Below are 21,662 nucleotides of genomic sequence, written 5' to 3'. Positions count from 1 at the left end.
GGTTTGATCATGTCCAAACGTTTAAAATATCAAAAACACCCTTGAAAATTACATATTACACTCTAAAGATTTGAAATCTTGCAAAAACATCTTAAACATCATCGTCGGCATCAATAAACCAAGGTAAATAGGATCTGTTTCCGACAACGACAACATTTGCCATCACTATGAAAACACTCTCCTCAACCTCCTGATCAAAACCCATATCACCTCTCCCTTGATTGTCTTGCCAATCGGCAACAACAACCCACTGTTGTCACCGATTTATTTTACAATTTTCGATCGATTTACTCATTGGAAATCACCTCCGTCGCCACTATTACACTCACTAGCCCTTCCTCTCCAAAAGCCCAAACATCTCGACCTTCAATTATTCAGCAATCACTATCTCAATTTCTACAATTTTCGGTAAATAGAAAAATTGCTAACCCGGCCCGATGAAAGCCCCGAGTCTTGATTGAACCGGTTCAACCGACCGGGCTGGGTTTTATAACATTGCTCTCAATATTTTAGCAAATGATGTCTCGTTTTAGTGGTAGATTGAGGGACAATGCGGGATTAATATTGATTAAAAATATGATGTCCACTTTCGAAGTATATTCTGGATTGATGGACGCTAATAATTTTAATGCCAGTTGGAAATATTATACTTATCGACTTTCTTAATCTTTTTTCTTATAAAAATTAAAAAACAAAAAAAAATTGATTTCCAATTAATAAAGTTATCATGTGATTTACACCAGTTTCCCCCTCGTGATGAGATGATCAATAGAGATAACTGAATATTCTTAATTCAATACATACTCCTATAACCTAACAGAAAAAGTGAACTTGGAAGGAAATACAAACGAATGGAGCTAAAGATTTGTAACACCAAGAAACTAATAACTCACTGTCAATCCACATCGTATGGCTCCTACAGGCAATTTTGTGCTTCCACGCAAACAGCCACGGTTCATGCAAAGTTCCTCGTTGAGCCGCAGTCAATCACGGTGCTGCTTGTTCTTTGAATGGGTTATCAGTGGTTGTCTAAAACAACGATAAACCATTCATTTATCAGCCTTGGTTTTGGAGGGAAAATGTAACCAAAGCCAATGATGAGACTATTTTGTTACCAAAACAGTTGACTGAAGAAAAGCCAAACGGTTCTTTGTCAGATTTATTTTCTCTTCTGCTTCTGCTGCTTTTTCTTGAACCCCTCGAACAACATCCTCAGGAGCTTTTTCTATGAACTGCATAGAGCAAAAACTGTTACATAAATGGAGCGATTCATTTTCCTTATCAAACTCCATAACATATAGAAAGAAATATGCTCCGGAGAGGGAAAGGGAACCACCACTTGTTGCACATATATCATCAAGAAATCAAGAAGATGTGCAACAAAAGCCTATATTCATAGATTAATTAATTTAATGTCATAAATTAAAGTTTTATATAAGCGGGGGTGTTTTAGCTAAATCTGAAATATTGGGGGTTAAAAGAATTATTCAAAAATTAATAATAAAAATAATTTTATATTAATATTTAAAAGGGGGACAATTTAGTAATTTAAATAGCATACCCACCAATTTATTCCCCATAACCAAACATATTAATATAACATACCCACCAACTAACCAAACANAACATATAGAAAGAAATATGCTCCGGAGAGGGAAAGGGAACCACCACTTGTTGCACATATATCATCAAGAAATCAAGAACATATATCATCAAGAAATCAAGAAGATGTGCAACAAAAGCCTATATTCATAGATTAATTAATTGATAGAGATCTAACAATCTCTACAGAGGAATTTGCTTCGGCAATCAGCAGCCATCTTTCCACCAAGAGAGAGCCAACAAAATCTTCTTTATTTGAATTATATATCTATATCTATATATAATTTTTTTTTTTTTTTTTTTTTTTTCTGTTTTTGAAATTAAGTTAAACAGCATGAAAGGTCTACCCCTTTTGTTTTTTCAGAAATGGAACTCTACTTTCACAATTATTGGTGCAAATCTGATCACATTTTGTAGTAACAACACAGACATCCAGGCAAAGCTAGCAACTACTACAAAAAAATTTTGATGAGCCCTTTTTCTAATTAGTTCTAGTGTATGGGCCTTGAGCTTTGTGTATCTAAACTTAATGTTTGGCAATATTTGTGCATGTGAATTCTCCTCTAAAAACCACTACCTGAATTTGATGCTATACACGTGCACATCTCCATTTAAGGACATGTAGATAACTTTGTGCTTATGCATGTATTTAAGTATTTGTTACAACAAAGAGAGAATCAAGTCCATACTTTTGGGGAACTGAGGCGAGCTACAAGTCCTTCATACTCCGATCGCATCTTTGAAAGGCGTTTGGAAAGGCGCTGGACTTCAGCAGAAATATCCACCATATCAGCAAGCGGGAGATACGCCTCTAGTCCTTCACTGGCAACAAGGTGAACTGATTGATTTGCATCCCCTGAAGTAAAGTAGCATTTACATACACAATGTTTACACATCCATAAATCAATTATACCAACTGATACCAGGCAAAGAAAACTGATTTTGGAAGTAAAAATACCAGGAGGAGATTCAGTAAAATGTATATGTTGTAAATCCAGTCTTGATAGGAGAGCTAAAACCTCCTTTTCTTTCTGCATCAAACAAATAATATACAAAAAATAAAGTCCCATAACGATGCTTAAACTGCAAACACGCATACGTTAATGTCCATAAACTCAGAGAACAAGACTTTATTTCCAACTTAGCCTTAAGATTTAGCTATTAGCAGTCAGAACTGACTTGGCAATATGGCATGCATATGGGCACAACAAGCTTAATACTGACTGAAATCAGACTGTGCACAGTAGTAAACAGAAAAAATAATTCCTCCAACAAGATAATGGCCAGGTAACCAGCTGACTTACAGATATATACTGGATGACATCTTCATTTGCAACTATTGATGCAGATATACGCCTAGCTGGCTCAACAGAATATTCAGCTCTAGCATTCCGAATTGCCCTAGTCTATCTCATAAATATAAAAATATTAATGACAAAAAATAACATTGAAGTTAGAAGGAAAATTCAGACTTGGAGGTGAAATGAGAGAAACAGAAACAGATTAATAAACTTACCAATGCTTGTAGATTTTCAAATCTTTTTATTGAGTTCAGATTCCTTGGAAGTGAAGTTTGGGGCCAAGACGATACTATAAGGGCTTCTTTCTGTCTTGGAAGTGCCTGTTATAGATTAAAACATAGAGAAGGGTAAAAACATCATACACTGAAAAACAACTCCACTGGGGTAAAAAAGGAATCAAGAATCCATTGAAAGAAAATAAAAGAAAAAGGAAAAGCTATATGTGTCTATTTCATATAACGATAATTCAAAGAGGGTGTTGGCAGGATGTTTCATACCATCTATTGTTAATTCAAAGAACGATCTTCAATCAGGAAGCAAGACTTTAGAATACTGATTATAACATGAAAAGGAAACAAGATAAAATTTTCTGATGAAATGCAATTTCCTGCTTGCATTACACTTTTAATCATGTTATGAAAGACATGACCAAACAGTTGATGAAATGGAAGGCTTCCAAAGTTTCGTTCCTACCCTGGTTGGTGGCTCATGGAAAGGTTGGTAGAGCTAACGCTATTCAGTAATGGTGACCTGATCCTTATCTTTCTCCATATTGGTGTGTTATGAATAGAAGGAATGTGGAAAGCTTTAATAATTTACATTGCCCTTTTTTTAAAAACTATGGTTAAGATCTTTAAGGAAGGTGAAATAGCTCAGGCGATTCCAGAGTTGTGTTGCATTATTATTTAATATCAAAACACATTTGGAGACAAAGTTTTGGATTATGAGATGCTATATTTTGGCTAATGTCTACTTATTTGGTGTGAGAGGTGGAAGAGGTCAAGAATATGGGATATAACAAGTGTTCTTGCTTCCCTGCACGCTTTAGTTACAACACAATTTCAGGTGATTTCTTTCCTATTTATTTATAGAGATTAAAAATCTGCAGTGGTTTAATTTTCTTTTTCCTTTAAATCTAAGATGTTATGTTGTCTTCCTTTTGTATCTTATTTTTCCATTCCTTTCAAGGGACCTGTATTTCACTTGAACAATAATGTAACTATTTGTTTAATTAAATCTTTTTTGTTTCTTTATCCAAAAAAAAAAAAAAAAAAAAGAAGTAAAAAGACCAAAATGGCCAAAACAGAAACTATAATAACAATCTGAATTTGCTTGTTTTGAGACAGAATTAATGATTTCACAAAGATAAAATAATCATTACAGAACAGCTTTGTTAATTCATTTTTACTGCTCTCTAACAAAAATGTGTAGTAGTGCCTAAGAATGTATTCAAATGCCATTTGCTAAAGAGTCTAGTAGAGAATCAAAAATCAAGTTTTAGTAGTTATATCAGAAGTAATCTATTTCACGATTTTTGCTCCATTTTATGTTAGCTTTATTACATTGAAGGAATTTAAACCTTTTTTCCCCCTTTTGTCAAAGTTACTTGTGCCTTGGTCACAATCATAATGAGACCCTGTGTTTTCTTGGGAAGACTTGATGAATACAAAATAATTAATATTGGCCTTTCACATGATTCCTCTTGTTTTCTCCCATTTCTAATTCTTCTACTTTATCTCCACTTTCTTAGTCTCTCCTACCTCTCCAACAGTATGTTCACACTAAGAAATCAAGTTCCATTAAACCATCTCTAAATCTAAATATATAATGCAAAAAGATATCGTTGCCTTTTGATTTCTTGTACTTCCTCCCCACCCTAAATCCCTCCCTACCCATATACCTAGGCTTATACCAAGGGCCATGCCTTTTGCAAGGAAGCCTATTCCGTCAGGCCACAAAGTCATTGGTAAAAAATAATGAAGCTTTTTACAAGTGAAAGATATGATGATATCATTAAACACTCCACAAGGTCACTAATGAAAAGATTTTAAACCTAGTAAAGATGGGCAAAACTTTAATAACCAATTATTCAGCAAAAATCTAATAACAAACTTTAATCATAAATGATAAGATTCCACTTCAAATTTCAAAGAATTTCCTAAAGTACTAAAAAAACTAATTACCTGCCACAGTTCCTCAGTCACAAATGGCATGAATGGATGTAGCAATTTTAGTATGTTTTCAAAAACATACAATAGAACTGCCTGTGCTAGTAAAGCCTCTGAATCACGTCCCGAGTGGTACAGGCGAGCTTTACTGGCTTCAATGTACCTGTAAAGGGGAAAAATAGTAAATCTTAGCAACATGAATATTTATGAACCATTTATTTAAAACTTTTTAAATTTTTGTGAAGGTTAACCTAAAGATTTTGCCATACTCATATTTTCCACCATGTTGAAAAGACTTATATATATCAACTTCAACTAATAAATGTATATCCTAGGAAGATATACCCCATAAGTGTGCACACTCACATGCATAGGAATATTAGGCATAAGAATGGTTAAACGGAAGACTAAGAGAATATAACAACATACAAATCATATTGTCCCATAAAATTACTGTTAAGTTGTTGAAAATACCAATCGGCATAATCGCTCCAAAAGAAATCATATGTTTCTCTTCCAACCTCTCCAAAGAAAAATTTTTCATAGCTTGCAGTGACTGTATCAATAAGCATATGGAGTTTTGAGACCTGAAAATTAAACGCAGTTAACTGATGTGTTTTTTATATAATCATTCTACAGTCAACAACACCAAGAAATCGGATAACACATTGCAATGAAATTATCTGGTTAATTGCAGGGCCATAATAAGCTGGCAATCCAGAAAATATACCATAATGATTTTCTTACCAGCCAAGATTCTGGTAATGGTGCACCATGCAGGGACTCTTCTTTGTCAAACTGAAAAAGGAGAAAAAAAGAAGTAAGTCGTAAGTTTAAAGAATAAGATACTGCCTTAAACATATACATTGCTGCAACAGTGAACAAGTGACACTCCTTATCCCAAAAGTTATTACATATTTCCTAATCCCAAGTGATATGGCATTATTATCTAGTTGATGGAATGATTTGGTAAGTCATAGAACTATAACTAAATCAATTAAATGAGAACTTTTGGACCTGTTATCGAAGAATAATATTATTCAGTGGAGAAATTAAAAAGTTTTCGGTGAAACTTAAAACCACATAAGTCTTCCTGTATTTAAGCCGCAGTATAAGGGAGGTTAGTACATAAGAGATAGATAAATTGAGAATGAACTTAAAAAATTGTAGTTCAGCACCCAATTCAAATACTGGAAAATCATGCATCACAGAAAAAAGAGGGAATAGAAGTTTTAAGGTGTTGCAGTTTCTTTTCTTTTCGTTTTTTCAAAGGAAAAAAAAAAAAAAAATTTACATGTGTATTTCTCACTCATATTCATACTGATCATGCTGTCTGCGAAGCAATGATATACTTAAATATAAGGATAAGTTAATGACCATATCCTGTGTGGAGAAAAACTTACAATTTTCAAGCCATGTGATACAGAAGAAATGATGTATCTTCTACTAATCCAATCTTATTCCGAAGCATAATATTGAATAAAAAGGTCATGTGAAATTCGCATATGGTTGGTGATGTTGTTGATCTGACATTTTGAGAATGTGAAATATATTTTCTTCTTTGTTAGTAAATCTATCTTCTCTTTAGTCGAAGGACCATTCATCTCTCTGATTCCTAAACTGTAAGGATAAACAAACCTTATAAGCTAGAATAGTTTCCCAAGCAGATGTATCACTCTGACTTGGCAAATTCTGCAAAACAAACTTGCCAGCATTCCATAATTTGTTGGTAAAGGCCTTGTTTGAGGTCAATCTCTCTGTAGACAAATTGAGGTCCTGGAAGAAGAGCATGAGAAATCAAATGACAAGGCAAAATACTTCCATAACCTGAGACTCATATGTGTGTAAAAGCAGCACCTTCACAAGATGCAGATTTTCATTATTAAACTATTGACTAATGTTGCAGTTTTAAGAATTTAAGACAAACCTGACCAGCAGTTCCTAAAGCAAGAGTGAACCGTAAGGCATCTGTGCCAAACTCCTTGATTGTATCAAGTGGATCTATCACATTCCCCAATGTTTTTGACATTTTTCTCCCCTGACATCACTTAGCATTACAACTCAAACTAGCCATTTTGAAGAACAGAATTGCCACTTAACTAGATTGAATATCAATGTTGAAACAGTGGCTTTGCTTGTGAAAAGTACTCACTTGGGAGTCTCGGATCAGCCCGTGAAGATAAACATATGAAAATGGAACAGTCCCCGTGAACTCAATTCCCATCATGACCATTCTTGCCACCCAAAAGAACAATATGTCATGCCTGCCCCAAACAAGAGACAAGTGTTGCAACCAACAATCATCAGATGCAAAGTTTAAATTCAAGCACCAGTTACAGCATCATGTTATGTTACCAAAGAAGAATATCATTTCGATAGTTCTAAGAAACAACAGAGTGGCCAAACAAAAGCATAAGAGATGTGCCTACTTCAACAGAGATATTAAATCGGGTTAAGTGCTACATTGGTGCGTCAACTCTCCATTTTACATTCTAATGTTGCGACTTCATTATCTATTATTTACAGGGCTTTTCACGATATCCCTCATGTTAAGTATACATTCCACAAATATTAATCTATATTATGTATCTTAGGAAATTAAGGATGGTCATTCAAACAATACCCATCCATAATTCGTGTTAATTGGAAGATATAAACTCATTCCAGCTCTGCTTGGTAAATCAATGGTCCCATCAGCGTGCACAATCTTAAAAATAGCCATATTTCTTCATCAAAAAAAATAATCATTCAATTGCATCAACAAGTCCCAACAAAGAAAAATCAAGGTTAACAGTAAAAGATACATACCCAGTTTCAAGCATTGTTGTCGGATAAAACTTCTTAAAGTCTTCCGTGGACACATCTGGCCACCCAAGAGTACTGAAAGGCCATAGCGCACTGAAGATAAAAGTAAGCAATATATGTTCAGAAAGGATATATTTATTATATAGAAAAATATAATGTGTATGCTATCGAAGAGAGAGTGTTGATGTGCGGAACTACAAACAATAACTCTTATCTGAGCTTTCACATGTTTCCATCAGGGAAATTTTGGAGTATGAAAATATAAGATTGAGAAATATGTAATTCACTTCACTTTGAAGTTCCAACTAAAATACCTTTATTTTATTTTATTTTTTTCTGTTATCTAAGAGTTTTAACCCAAAACTAATGAAACCAAGTAATGTAACCATCTTAATCCCATATAATTAAGTAATCAGTTAACTCTTATTTATTTGATAGCTACTTTTCTTGCAAAATTTCTTCATTCTACATAACAAAGACATAAACCCAATCTACAAACTTAAAAATTTTAGGCCAACTCCTAAGTCGTTTCTTTCTTTAAGAAATTTGTATTACTTGAATGAGCCTACTAAGAAATCGTAGCTCAATTCTAAGATGAAATTAAGAGGCTGACACAAAGCACTTATAGTGCATCAATATTAAGTATAACAATGCAAACTACACAAAGCACTTATAGTGCATCAATATTTAGTATAATAATGCAAACTAATTCCCAGACATTTGGTGAATATACAATCTTTCATTGGACAAATATTTTAGGCAAAAAGTGCTTCCACTTTTCGTATATTGTAAAAATTTTCAATCATAGCAGCCTAGTAACTAATAAAAATCATTATTCAGAAATTAATAACAAATTATTTCGCACAAACTTAAAGGTTTCATTCACAATCTGATGAACAAGTAAAAAAAAAATTAATTATATAACTAATATTCGAGAAATTGTTCATGCATCCTCTAAAGAAAGCTTTTATATGCAATTTCAAGATTATTTATTATCAAATGAAACTATACACAGACTGCAGGAAGATCTTCAGTACAACTAATTTTCATGAATAAGAAAATAAGGGGAATACAGGAGGTACATAAGAGGAGAATGTGAGTTTCTTAAAATACAACGAAGGCTTCAGCAAGGACAGAAATGGCAGACATAGATCTAAGAAAATAATGCGGCTGTTTTTATGGGTGGGCTAAATGTGTCTTAAGAGCACATGTGAAGGTTACAAAAGTATATATTTTTTATGATTTCAATACATTGAAAAATGTCTTTCTGTATCTTCTTAAAAACAAAATGAATGATACAATAAAAAGTTTTGTTTTTTAGTGGTCTTAACACATCTTTAGGACACATTTTAAGACCATCCTTTTTTTTTTTTTTATTTAATCATCATCATATGTAAGCAGTTAAATTTCAAGGGAAAAAAAAAAAAGAAAAGAAAATTCAGGTGTTAAAAATAAATAAACACGCTCAGGGAGAAAGAGCTTATTTTAGCAGAAGTTGTTTAACAAACCTTGAAAACCAGGTGTCAAGAACATCTGGATCCTGATATACCTCCACATTTTTACCATATTTTTCACGAGCTTTCTCAAGAGCTTCATCAGCATCCCTAGCAACTATATATTCCTCTTCACAGTCTTTTCCAACAATATACCAAACTGGTATACGGTGCCCCCACCACAGTTGCCTGCTTATACACCAATCCTTAATATTTGATAGCCAGTGATTGTAAATCTGTAATCAAGAAAAAGATCTGGTCTAAATGAAAGCACTAAGTAGGCAGTTTATGGTTTATTATGGTTAAATAAACAGTTGCAGTAGCTGGATAGGCAAAAAAGGTAATTGGATAAGTTTTTGTTTTAAGTTGATAAATCAGCATAAATGATGTTGGAAAATCATGGCCAGAGAAGCCAAAATAAAGTCCACCTAAGCAGTGGATCATCAACTGGAAACCACCAAATAGAGGAGGTTAAGGAAATTGCCACAAAGAACAAAGAAACAAAAGAAAGTTTATCTACCTTCTATCGAGATCAAAATGAAGCCACTTACAGTTCAACTCCACATACCTTCTCAAATCTTTCAGGCATAATGGTTAGTTCTCCTTTTTCAACTGCACGAAGGGCTTTTTCAGCTAAAGGCTCCATGGTTACAAACCACTGCTTACTTACTAGTGGTTCTATTACCTAATAGAAGAAACAAAGAAACATTATTAACAAATTCCATAAAAGAGACATCTATTCTATTCAGTTTTCAAAATCTGAAAGGGTGTTAGTCAAAGACATCATTAACATACTTCTCCACCACGCTGGGATCTAGGAACTCGTAAAGTATGAGGCACCTTCTTTACAGCTAGGCCTGTCTCCTCAAGTTCTGACCACAATTTCTTCCGTGCCTCAAACCGATCAAGACCACTAAGGTTCAACAGTCATAGAAATATAATTCAGGTAGAACATAAAAAGTTCTCTCCAATTCAATAACTGTTTGACAACCAAATAAAATTATTCCAGAATGATGTAATAAATTTTTTCCAAAGTATTACCAGTACAGTCCAGCAACATCATTAAGTGTCCCATCCTTGTTCATCACATTAAGGATTGGGAGACCAAGTTTTCTTGCAAGGAGGTAGTCACTATGATCATGGCCAGGGCTTATCTTCAATACACCAGTCCCAAATTCTTTATCAACATGCTGCCATCACAAAAAAAAAGATCAATAACACAGATATCAGTTATTGCAAAATTTTAGAACTGGGTTTGAAGAATACACAACTGGTAAGTTTGACAACTCCACACCCCCAAAAAAAGAGAAAAATGCCAAGGAAGCTCTCAAATGGAAATGCAACAATCTCAATCAAGGAACAACTAATTGAAGGGCGCAAGGAAATATTACTATGTGATGGACCTAGGGTAACAAAACGGTAAAAGCAAAGGGCAAAAGGGTAAAGGGCGTGAGTAGTTGCTTAGAATCTATAAAAGAGGGACGTGAGACTGGGGTAGGGATATCATTTTTGGATTTGTGGGAATTGTTTTTGGAGGTGCTGACCCTCAAAGTTCAGCTTTATCCGGGAGGAATTGGCCCTCGAAGACCAACATTATTTCTATTTCTCTTTTTTGGTTTTCTTTGTTTCTTTTGGCTGTTGTTGGGTTGTGTTTTGGCTGTTTATCATCTTTGCATCTCTCTTGCTGATTATCAATACATATATATATCATTACCTGGGTATTTTGGTTGCTGGTAGTGTTTGTTCTTCTGGGTTTTATTGGCTGTTGGCTGTTATTGTTAACTATAGGGGTGAGTTTTAGGAGAGGTTTCCATCACTATGCTATCATCATACTAGCAAAATTGAAACAAAATGTAAAACATAATCATAAAAAAATCGGTAAACAAATGCTCTTACCTTGTCACTTAGAATAGGGACATGACGACCATATGTCATAGGTACAATCGCCATCATACCTATATACTTGGCATAACGATCGTCCTGCATAAGAATAATAAAATATAACTTTTCAGACTTGATATATAAAATATGTACATGTTGGATATGTTGGAGAAATTGAGTGTTGTGAGTGTTTGCACATGTGTTGTACATGAAACATACAGTGTTAAAAGCATCTGTGTACTTTTGTAATTTAAGGCATAGTTGACCAGTTTGTGTATGCAGACAAACCAATTTTCTGTGCAATATGCTGACACAATTCATTGGTGTTTTGCTTCAATAAAAATGCCATGAAATACATGGGATAAGGTAATAAATTACATAAGAAAATATTCTATATATCAAGCTAAAACAATGCGGGCTGAAATACCCATAAAAAGACTAGGACAAGCCAAAATTTGGCCGGATACATGTAGGAGAATCTCCATCTGGACCATCATCTGAAACAAATTACTTTTGCCAAGATGACCGCGGAAACAGCAGAAGTTACAAATCGGTAAACTCTCTCAGATGACAAACTTAAGCAACACTGTAGTTTGTAGACAAAAAGTTTCAAAGTTCACATATTCCAGATTGTAGTTGATATGGATAAGATGCAAGACACAACAAGTCTTTTTCTAATACAGGGACCATATCATTCAAAAACTGCAGTCATCCTTATATTGAAAATTCTTTTCAATTTCAATGCTGCTCTGTAAGGTCCACAACTGTTTGTTACTAAGGAACAGCACAATGCAAGAGGATAAAAATGTTCTAGAAAGGCACCACAAAATGGACAAATTATATCAGCCATGTCATCCAGTTCACATGAAGTGATGTATGCTCCTTGAAGAAATCTGCCTTAAGGTATCCACCAAAAACATTTTGAGAATACAGTTGGAAAAGGTAGAGGCAAACCACTTGCATGCTACAACAAAATTACATATTACAAATTTGATACTGAACCATAAAGTAATTAGCCATGCAATAGTTTTTTTTTACAAAACTTGACAGAATTGATTAAACTTGTGGAAGTAGCCACTTTCAAGAGCAAACATGGATTTAAAAAGTGGGAAACAAATATAAACTAATGTATCAGCTAGAAATAATTTACTGAAGCAAGCTAATTCACAATAAGTGAAAAATGCAGAAACAGAATGTAGGTTTAATCCCAGTATGCTACCTTCTTAAGTAAATTTAAAATAACAAAGATGCAGAAGGCAAACGGAGATCCAAACTGATCTCCAGGATTGGTTCATATGATGTATTCAAGATTTTGAGTTCTATAGAGTACAATGACTCTAGATATTCAGTCCTGCCAATTGTGAAACCTAGCTTATTTGAACCTCTGCACCATAACAGAAACCATTGAATCCTTATGCTGACAATATACACAAAGTAACTTCTGAGCAGCTAGGCCCATCCGTCTAAGAATAATTTGTTCAAGGCAAAGTAAGTGTTCTACCTTAGGGTTTACTGCAATAGCTACATCCCCAAACAAAGTCTCTGGGCGTGTCGTTGCTACAGTCAAGAAGTCATTACTGCAAGTGAAGAACATCTAAACATCAATATGTAGAGATTAAAATCCCTTGAAAAGTAACAAACAAAGACTTAAATTATAAATTATAAGTATCCAAAAGCAAATGTGAGTTTCACATAGATAAAGTTCAATTGCATGACAAATTAAAAACAGAAAGAACCAAATAGTGATCTACTGTTAAAACAAACTTAAGTGCCAAACCAATATACATTTGGGCAGCAAAAATAAAAGACATCTTCCTTCCCATTGTATCGTTTCAAGAACCAAACAGAAAAATGGTTAAGACTTTGTATATTATGCTCTGTTACTGTTATTCCAAAATTTGAAGTTCTACTTTTATCACTCTAAAAATTCATTTTTTTCATGTGCATCCTACATGCTATATGAATGCACAAAATAACACTCAGGTAAATACCTTCCAGCAACACGGTACTTAATATGATATAGGGTTCCAGGCTCTTCAGAATATTCTACTTCCTTAACACAGAAAATAATAAGTAAGAAGAAGATGGGGGAAAAAAAGGGCTTTAGGTCAAAAGCTATTACTTTAAACATAATAGCACTAAAAAGAGCAATATCCATATTAAATCAAACCATACCAAGTCTGAAACTGCAGTTTGTAGACTAGGAGACCAGTTAACCATGTAAGACCCTGAAAAAAATATTAATTCATTTAACTGATCATCCATATAGTGGTAATTATAAAATCAAAGATCATTTAATTTCCTAAAATTGTGAGATGTCTTGCATACTCAAACACATAGTAATCTGAGAACCTTGAAGTAAAATAAAAGTCCCAAATGTTTAGCAGCAGTAACCCTTTTCATTTTTTCACCATTGGATGATTGTAAATATTCCAGAAAGGAAGGAATGTATCTATTACTCTTCCTCCTAGAACTCCAAAACATATGTATTTAAGTCTAATATTGAAGAAAGTCAGAAGAGATTTTGGTTCCCTTTTCTATTTTTATTTTGTGAGTAGAAGTATAATTATATTTTGGTCACATTTAAAGAACTACACTTAAAATCAACATATCACAGGCATTGTTAAGATATTGATTTTGAGTAATTTAATTTTGCATTAGGAAACAACAGCACTTTTAACTAACTTGTTTACATGCTAGGGAGCCTAGACATAATTAAATGATAAGTGAAGATTCAGGCAGCCAGCCTCTAGAAGCTTGAATTTAAAGCTTTCTTCTGCATCAAATTATATATTTATATTACTATATGAAGAACAGTATAATATGCATGTCTGAAATGTAAGCATATTTGTCAAGAGTATTCACATTCTGTCAATATTTTTCTATCGTATGAATTCAAAAAGCAATTTTCAGAAGAAAAGGAGCCAAGTGCAAGCGTTTAGGTCATATAACCTCATTGACTGAAAGGAAATGGCAAGTAACACTTCAAACATTTCCATTGATGAAAGGTAAGCCATACTAGTGAATCAAGACACAATAAAGGGGCTGGGAAGTAAGGATCTGATACTTTTGAAAGGGCATAAGGATCTTATTCTTTTAAAAGGGGCACCAATAAAGTAGTGCTACCTTGACAAAAGAGGGCACAGTTTATGGATATAATCCATATCCAAAGATCCCTAAAAACCTTGCTTTGGTCTGAGTTCCTGGTCAGGTAAGACCAGAAGAACAATGTTCAAAGGAACTTCAGTCTATACCTTGATAGATTAATCCTTTCTCATGAAGCCTAATAAACGCCTCAATAACAGCTCCTGCAAAAATGAAAGGATGATATATCAGAATGTATAACAATAAATCCAAACTACTATAATGTTTGAGCAATAAAGGCTGTAATCATGGTTGGCACATCTACACATCCTAAAACTCCATAAATCTTGTACTATCCACAATAATCACACACGTTTTCAGTTGTGATAGAGTTCTTATAATAGAATATCTGTCTTACGACTTAGCTGGTCATCAAGGGTGAACCTTTCTCTAGTCCAATCACAAGAAGCACCAAGTCTCTTAATCTGATTAGTAATGGTTCCACCATACCTGACATATTAAAGAGGCAGCAAGCTTGAAGAAACAACCCCGTTCATATAAATAATCATACCAGTAAATTAAAAAATAAAGAACCTTAAACACCAATAATTAGGCAAGCAGAACAAAAACTAGCACTCCAGATGATGGGAGGTATTTCAAATGAAAAGTAATCCATAGAATTCAACAGAGAAAATGAATACACCACAGGCAAAAGAATAAGAGAAAATAAACAAGTGAACAATTAAATTCTATAATCCAATCTTTCACCCAACTTCCCTTACCCAAGGAATACCAAATCCAAGCATCTAAAACTGTATTTGAGGTTACATTTTCTAAAGACGGCCCCAAAATTTGGACTTTGACCTTATCAGATAAATGTGAATTGAGATCACTACCCATGGACATCATAAAATATGTATCGCAAATTTCCACAAGCTTTCCCAGAGTTTAGGCCTAAAATCTTCTCCTCCATTAGACTGTAAACTGTTGTCAAGGTGACAAAGACTATAAGAATAACAAAATAAAAGACATACCCAAAGATTTATCTGCCTATCTCTTATCTGAATGCTTTAACCAGTTACCTAACAGGTATCAATCATGCAAGTCCAAGAATTGGTGTCCTTTTGCATTGCCATCACCATCAACTACCACAATGAACCATGCCATGTCAAAGCCATTTAAGTCCAACATCGAACAAGTCATAAAAGCGGGATATGGAGGTGTTGACAGCAACATGTATCATCCTAATAGAACGTAAGAGATCTCTGAAAGGAAATTTTATACGCTATGGAGTGCAGCAGCAAAGATGAGCAGGATTAAATGTGGCATCAAGCATTTGAGTCACTGCACGATTGCAAATTTGGGCTTTTGACACTAAATGTGGAACAAAATGTGTCAGATTAAGGTGATGGGATGCTTTTGAGATTTATTTTGGAAGTCTAAAATCTCTTCTACCACAGCAAGTGGTTGAGATGCTAGAAATGATTATATGGGTTTGGGAAAGAGGTTGTCTTTCCCAAATGTTTGTGGTGCAGTGGTAATTTAATTTTTCACTTTCATTTGAAGGATATTATTTTCAAAGGTAGTACAATTGTTGTAAAGAAAGATCTAATGAAATAAAATGTTTTTGTTCTTCATTTGTCCTTGGTTTATATTTTCCTAGTTAAATTACTAGTTTCGTACATTAAATGTTCAATTTTTGGGGTTAAAATGATCTATTTTTTTTTTTTTTTACAGAAGTTAAAGATAGTGATGAGATTTTAACAATTAAACACGAACAAATTCTAAAACTAAATGAGATGCCCTAAAAATTGGAAAGGAAATTTATAATCTTAAAACACATTTATCCATTTAAATTTTCAGTAAACCTAAAGGGGCAGTGAGGAGTCATACAATTACGGATTTAGCAAATCATCAAGCAGAGTGTAAGCCACTTTTAAACGAAAAACAAAGATTTTCAGAAGGAATAAATGAAGGAGGGGTATGTACTTCTCTTTCCACTCCCAAACTCGTTTGGTGAACTCATCTCTACTCAATTCAACTCTTTTTAGTCCTTCAGACGCCAACATTCTTTCAACAACCAACTGTACACATCATGAAAAGAAAAAGCATATTAGCTAAAAAAAGTTAATTTTAAAACCTATAAAATCCAAATGAGCGAAACCTTATCACAAACTTTTCATACTTCATTCAATAGTGTACACAACAACTAAACAATATCTTCCACTGAAAACTGCAACATTGATGAAAGTCAACAAAGATTTATGTACATTGATTATTATATGCATGACAACTTTTTCCCAATGCTATCAGCAGCATGGATGATCATCAACAAAAGACCGCATGAATTGATTACTGTGTTTAAAAAAAAACAACTGAACGATGTATGTATAGATCCTTTTGGTTAGACAAAGTACCTGAGTTGCAATTCCAGCATGATCAGTCCCCGGAAGCCAAAGTGTTGGTCTTCCTTTCATTCGATGATATCTAATCATTATATCCTGGCAAAGAAGACCATAGAAAGTAGATAAGAATGGTAACATACCTACAGAAGACAAGAAAATGCACATAGAATTAAACATATTCATGATCTCTAGGTAAAATAGGTCTTGACTCTTGAAGACAAGAAAAAAATAAAAATAAAAGGGGAACAAGGAAAGAGAAGAGAAGATAGTTTAAATCATGTGCAACAGCTTGGAAATGACCAGATTTTTCATCATAGTCAGAGCAATATGATATAAATGAAATTAAGTCCATTGGGTTTCCAACTTGATACAACACAATTTCATCATTTTCCTTGGTTTGCACAGCAAACGAAATAATTTCAAATGTCCAGATCAAAATACAAGTCTGTATTAAGAATTATGTACCCAAAAAAATGGAATATCATCTAGAGTTGAGTGAATTACATGAATAGAGATTCAAAAAAGAATTGATCTAATTCAGAGTTACAATCTACATCGGATTCCCAATATTATTATAGAAACTCAACCACAAAGAATCAAAGAATTAGAAATGAGAGATTCAAAAAAGAATTGATCTAATTCAGAGTTACAATCTACATCGGATTCCCAATATTATTATAGAAACTCAACCACAAAGAATCAAAGAATTAGAAATGAATGTACAAAAAGAACATAAATGCTGTAAACCTAGAATTAAACATGCAAATTATAACCCAGAAAACATTTATGATCATCAACATACATCAACAACTAATTCAGGATCTACGATGGGTATATAGTCCTGCCAGATGCAACAATTTCCAAAAAATTCTACTAGTGCTCTTAATCGGTCTACTTTGAAGCCATAAACAACAGCAATTGTCCGTTTATATATCTAACTATCATCTCAGTAATTTGAAAAAAAAAAAAAAAAATGGCTGTCCAAATTTGTCCACTCAAAGGTTACAGGAAAGCTTCAAGTGCAGAAAACAGAAAATTATTTATTAACTTTAACTAATTGCCTCTTGGTTATAGAGCATTTAAACAAAGAAATGGTGAAGTTGCTCCAGCCAATTTCCCCAGTTCTTCTACAAGACAGTGAAAAGTTTACAAAAATACGGAGCACCAGTCCACTAAACGAGACACCTTACAATCACAAGAAAACCAAACCCAAAAATCATCTAACTACACTACAAATTTTCCTTACTAAAGATGACTGTAATATGCTCCTACACTACAAATTCAAAGCCAAGCAAGGACATGAACCTTTTCCCATTAAATTTCAGCATCTTCCTCTCCAGCATCATCATAAATTTTTTTATTCCATTCATTCAACTTCAGAGACATCAAATTAATTATTGTTCTTTCATTGTATTATAACTCTAAATTACATGACCTAATCAGTATCCTACCATCTTGAATTTAGGATAAAAGGCTTCATTTTACTGCATACCAGAATGAAGTAGCCACAGTTGGCAATATCAAACTAGCCACTTTCACGAAATAAACCATTGGATGATCCTACAACCTTACTCCGACCATTATAAGCTCAGTTCTCAGAGCAATATAAAGTAACAGATATCTTAATGTGTTTAGTGAAGCTGACTAGGGGCATAAGTAAACAAAATAACCCCAGGTCAACATTAGCAGTTCAAGAAATGCAAAACACATTGTAATACCAGCATGAATATAGACCAAAAAGTGCAAGAAAAATTTAGAAGTCATCAAGAAAGAAAATCAAGATAAGGAAGAACAATTTTTTGTTTATTAGAAAGATGTGAAAGAATATGCTTGCATAGACCAAAAAATTTAGGGGGACATCAAATACAATGAAAATTAAATTCAGGTAAAATGTATCTAAAAACCATCTTTACAACCTCAAGAGTCACAAACATTGCATGGCCCATGTGCAGCGAACCAGTGACATTAGGAGGTGGCATTGATATCACAAAAGGATCACCTTCCCGTTCACAGTTTGGCTTAAAATAGCCTTGAGACTCCCACCTAACATCCAACACAATGAATATATCATGTGGAAGAAAAAATGGTGAGAAGCAACTATCAAAAGCTATACATAGAGCAATTAGATACAAAACCGAGGGCTATCCGGTAATGCATGCAGCAATCTGAAAAATATCATGTAAATACAAAATTACTTTGGAACAAAAAAATCATAAAAATCAAGCAAATTTACAGATGGGGGTTCACAAACAAACGAGCATCTCCACAACCGTCTATCCTCGGGGCTTGGAAAGTAGAGACTGGGAAGTAGAAAAAAATCCAAGAGGCAATACAACTAACTATTACCATCTATCCCCGGGGCTTGGTCCATTCATAATCTACCTAAAGTATGTTACATAGTCAGCTCTATTAAAGAAATTACTCTCATTTTTGTAGCAATTAGAATTCCCAGTCACATCATGTTAATTTTTAAGGAGAAAAAAGTTCTTCAGTCAGACCAAAGTAAACATATAGTATCTTGGTGTACCTTATCACTAGCAAAAATTTTCTGAACCTTTATTTAAAATGTTGACACTAATATCTTGAGATTAAAGCATATACAAAACCAAAAACAAAAATAAATTAGTAAGTTGTTTAGTACCAATTGTATATTCTTTCCTCTGAAGTAAAATCAAATGACTTTGGCAGCCCACCATTCTCCGCTGCAGCAACTGAATTCCACCAAGAATACATTTTCTGGTAAAAATAACATAAAGAGAAACAAAAGAAAACACAAACACATAAAACTGCTCAGGAACAAGTACCTGCAAAGAATCTTGGTTTGATAACATTGAAATGCCACTGGGAGAGCCAAATGGAACGGCGTCGTCTAGAGAAGATGAGAGGATTGAGTCTGGAGGAAGATAAGAGAGAAGGAGTAGAGACAGAGAGAGTCATTTGTGATATCATTATTGTTCATGAAATTTGAAAAACCCTAGCAATGAGGAAGCTTGGGTTTTATGTTTCAGTGGCATAGAGTGAGTAGAGGGAATAAACTGGATAACGAAAAATGGGTAGATAAACACACCCCCGGAGGTTCTAGTCTATTATTTCCAGATCCTGCCATTTAATATAATAGAATATACCCCCCTCATTGCAGGAGCCGTTAACCTAAGTGGGGGCAGAACGGGTAGTTAACAAATAGAAATTAAATAAATTTCAAAACAAATACTAAACTAAATAAAACCTAAAACATCAAATCTCCCAATCGATCTCTGAATCCACAACAAACAACAATACAAAATCAAACATAAAATGAAGCAGTTTCCAAAATCACTACAAATAAAAATACTAACAAAACAACTTCAATGCTTTGGTCATATATAAGTTGCTCTTTAACATCAATAATGCTGTCAGTTGAACAAGAACTAATTACAAACATGTACAGCTCAGTAGCTTGTAATTGTGAACTTGCTGAGTAAGCACAGTCAACAAGTCAAAGCCAAGCTTAGCTAAGTACATTATTTTGAAATTGAGTTTTCATCAACAGCTTCCCTCGAGTCAAACTGCTCTAAAGGAGTAGTAAACTTGCTTCTGAAAAACACAAACCGAGCTTCTGCCAAAGGCTTGGTAAGCAAGTAAACAACTTGAAATTCACTTGAAACATACCTCACTTCCAGTTCTTTGGCTACAACTCTCTCTCTCTCTCTCTCTCTCTCTAATGCAATGGATATCCACTTCTATATGTTTTGTCCTAGAGTAATACATTGGATTAGCTGCTAATGATTCTGCTCCCATATTGTCACACCACAAAATTGGACAAGAGGGTAAGGAAATTTGCATCTCCTTAAACAAGCTTTGGAGCCAAGCCAATTTTGTTGGAGCCTGTGATAATGATCTGTATTCAGATTCTGTAGATGGTTTTGCAACTACTTTCTACTTCCTTGAACTCCCTTGAATTAAATTCTGACCAAGGTAAATGCAGTAGCCTAAAGTAGATTTTCGATCATTTGTGCTACTAGCCCCATCAGCATCACAATATCTCTCTAGAATGAGATTTCCAAAAGGTTTAAAGCTCAATCCATGATGAAGAGTACCCTTGAGGTATCAAAGGAGCCTTTTACATGCCTGTCAGTGTATTATAGTTGGACTTTTAAGAAATTGACTTAGCTTATTCATTGCAAAAGCTAAGTTAGGTCTTGATAAAGTCAAATACTACATGGCTCCTATTGTACTCCTGTACAGAGTGGGATTGTAAAACAGCTCACCATCTTGTAAAGACAATTTAGAATTTGCACACATAGGAGTAGGATTGCTCTTAGCATTGAGCATATTTGCAATAAGTCAATAGCATACTTATACTGAGTTAAAAATAATGCTTCTGGAGTTTTGAAAACCTAAAATCCAAAAAAGTGATCGAGAAATCCAAGTGTCTTCAGAGAGGATAGTAGAAAAGGTAAAAAGTAAATCAACATAAAGTTGTATGCCAGGTGGTGAATTTTTTTGTGAAATAGGAGAAGGAATAGAAGAATGTTTAGGGGAAGAAATAGTTGTTGTTGTAGAGGTAAGAGTAATGAGTACTCTTGGAATTGTAATATCAAACCAGTGAAGAGATTTTAGAGACAATAGTGAAGCCACAATAATTGCTTATAGTGTAGGATTCTTCATTATATAGAAAACTGTTACAAGTATTAAAAGCTAACAATAACAGTACAAGCTATACAAGGAAAGATATCTACATATTCTATATTTACAACTAATCAACTCCTATATATTTGTACAACGTCTGTATTGCCGTGTATTGCTCCTTAATGCTTGGATTGATTCTCTGTTTGATTGCTGCCTTGATTGTCTCCAGATTGATTGCTGCCTTGATTGTCTCGAGATTGATTGCTGCCTTGATTGTCTTCAAGGAATAATGCTCTATTATCGCCAACACCCCCC

The 21,662-nt window shown here is 34.0% G+C and overlaps 1 protein-coding gene across 3 annotated transcripts; it reads right to left on the bottom strand.

Annotated features, from left to right (window-relative positions):
- Positions 1–933: 933 nt before the first annotated feature.
- Positions 934–19,753, bottom strand: LOC116115919 (valine--tRNA ligase, chloroplastic/mitochondrial 2). Of its 3 annotated transcripts, XM_031402055.1 has the most exons (27): positions 19,544–19,753; positions 19,381–19,450; positions 18,656–18,782; positions 16,752–16,835; positions 16,324–16,418; positions 14,753–14,844; positions 14,505–14,558; positions 13,426–13,478; positions 13,242–13,303; positions 12,752–12,827; positions 11,266–11,349; positions 10,411–10,559; positions 10,165–10,282; positions 9,938–10,054; positions 9,385–9,605; positions 7,880–7,969; positions 7,224–7,335; positions 6,999–7,109; positions 6,710–6,847; positions 5,819–5,869; positions 5,546–5,658; positions 5,087–5,234; positions 3,119–3,223; positions 2,907–3,008; positions 2,561–2,633; positions 2,292–2,458; positions 934–1,232 (listed from the first exon to the last, which is right to left on the bottom strand). In XM_031402055.1, exons 1-27 carry the CDS (start codon positions 19,686–19,688, stop codon positions 1,104–1,106), a joined length of 2,886 nt encoding a protein of 961 aa, XP_031257915.1. In that variant the 5' UTR covers positions 19,689–19,753; the 3' UTR covers positions 934–1,103. The 3 variants fall into 3 exon arrangements, with proteins under 3 accessions (XP_031257915.1, XP_031257917.1, XP_031257916.1); XM_031402056.1 differs by lacking the exons at positions 934–1,232; positions 2,292–2,458 and having other exon boundaries at positions 2,599–2,633; positions 2,907–2,962; XM_031402057.1 differs by lacking the exons at positions 18,656–18,782; positions 19,381–19,450; positions 19,544–19,753 and having other exon boundaries at positions 14,779–14,844; positions 16,752–16,833.
- Positions 19,754–21,662: the final 1,909 nt, after the last annotated feature.

The sequence above is a fragment of the Pistacia vera genome, unplaced genomic scaffold (assembly GCF_008641045.1).
Source record: "Pistacia vera cultivar Batoury unplaced genomic scaffold, PisVer_v2 Contig757, whole genome shotgun sequence".
NCBI lineage: Eukaryota > Viridiplantae > Streptophyta > Magnoliopsida > Sapindales > Anacardiaceae > Pistacia > Pistacia vera.
Note: the sequence above shows the minus strand (reverse complement) of the source record. Positions and strands in the feature narration are given on the sequence as shown.

Excerpts from the sequence above, each read along its gene's own strand:
- LOC116115919 (XM_031402055.1), bottom strand. The coding sequence starts at position 19,688 with ATGATATCACAAATGACTCTCTCTGTCTCTACTCCTTCTCTCTTATCT. Across the intron at positions 14,559-14,752 it reads CCTTGATGACCAGCTAAGTC|GAGCTGTTATTGAGGCGTTT; the intron begins GTAAGACAGATA and ends TCATTTTTGCAG. Across the intron at positions 2,459-2,560 it reads TTTTACTGAATCTCCTCCTG|GGGATGCAAATCAATCAGTT; the intron begins GTATTTTTACTT and ends ACTTTACTTCAG.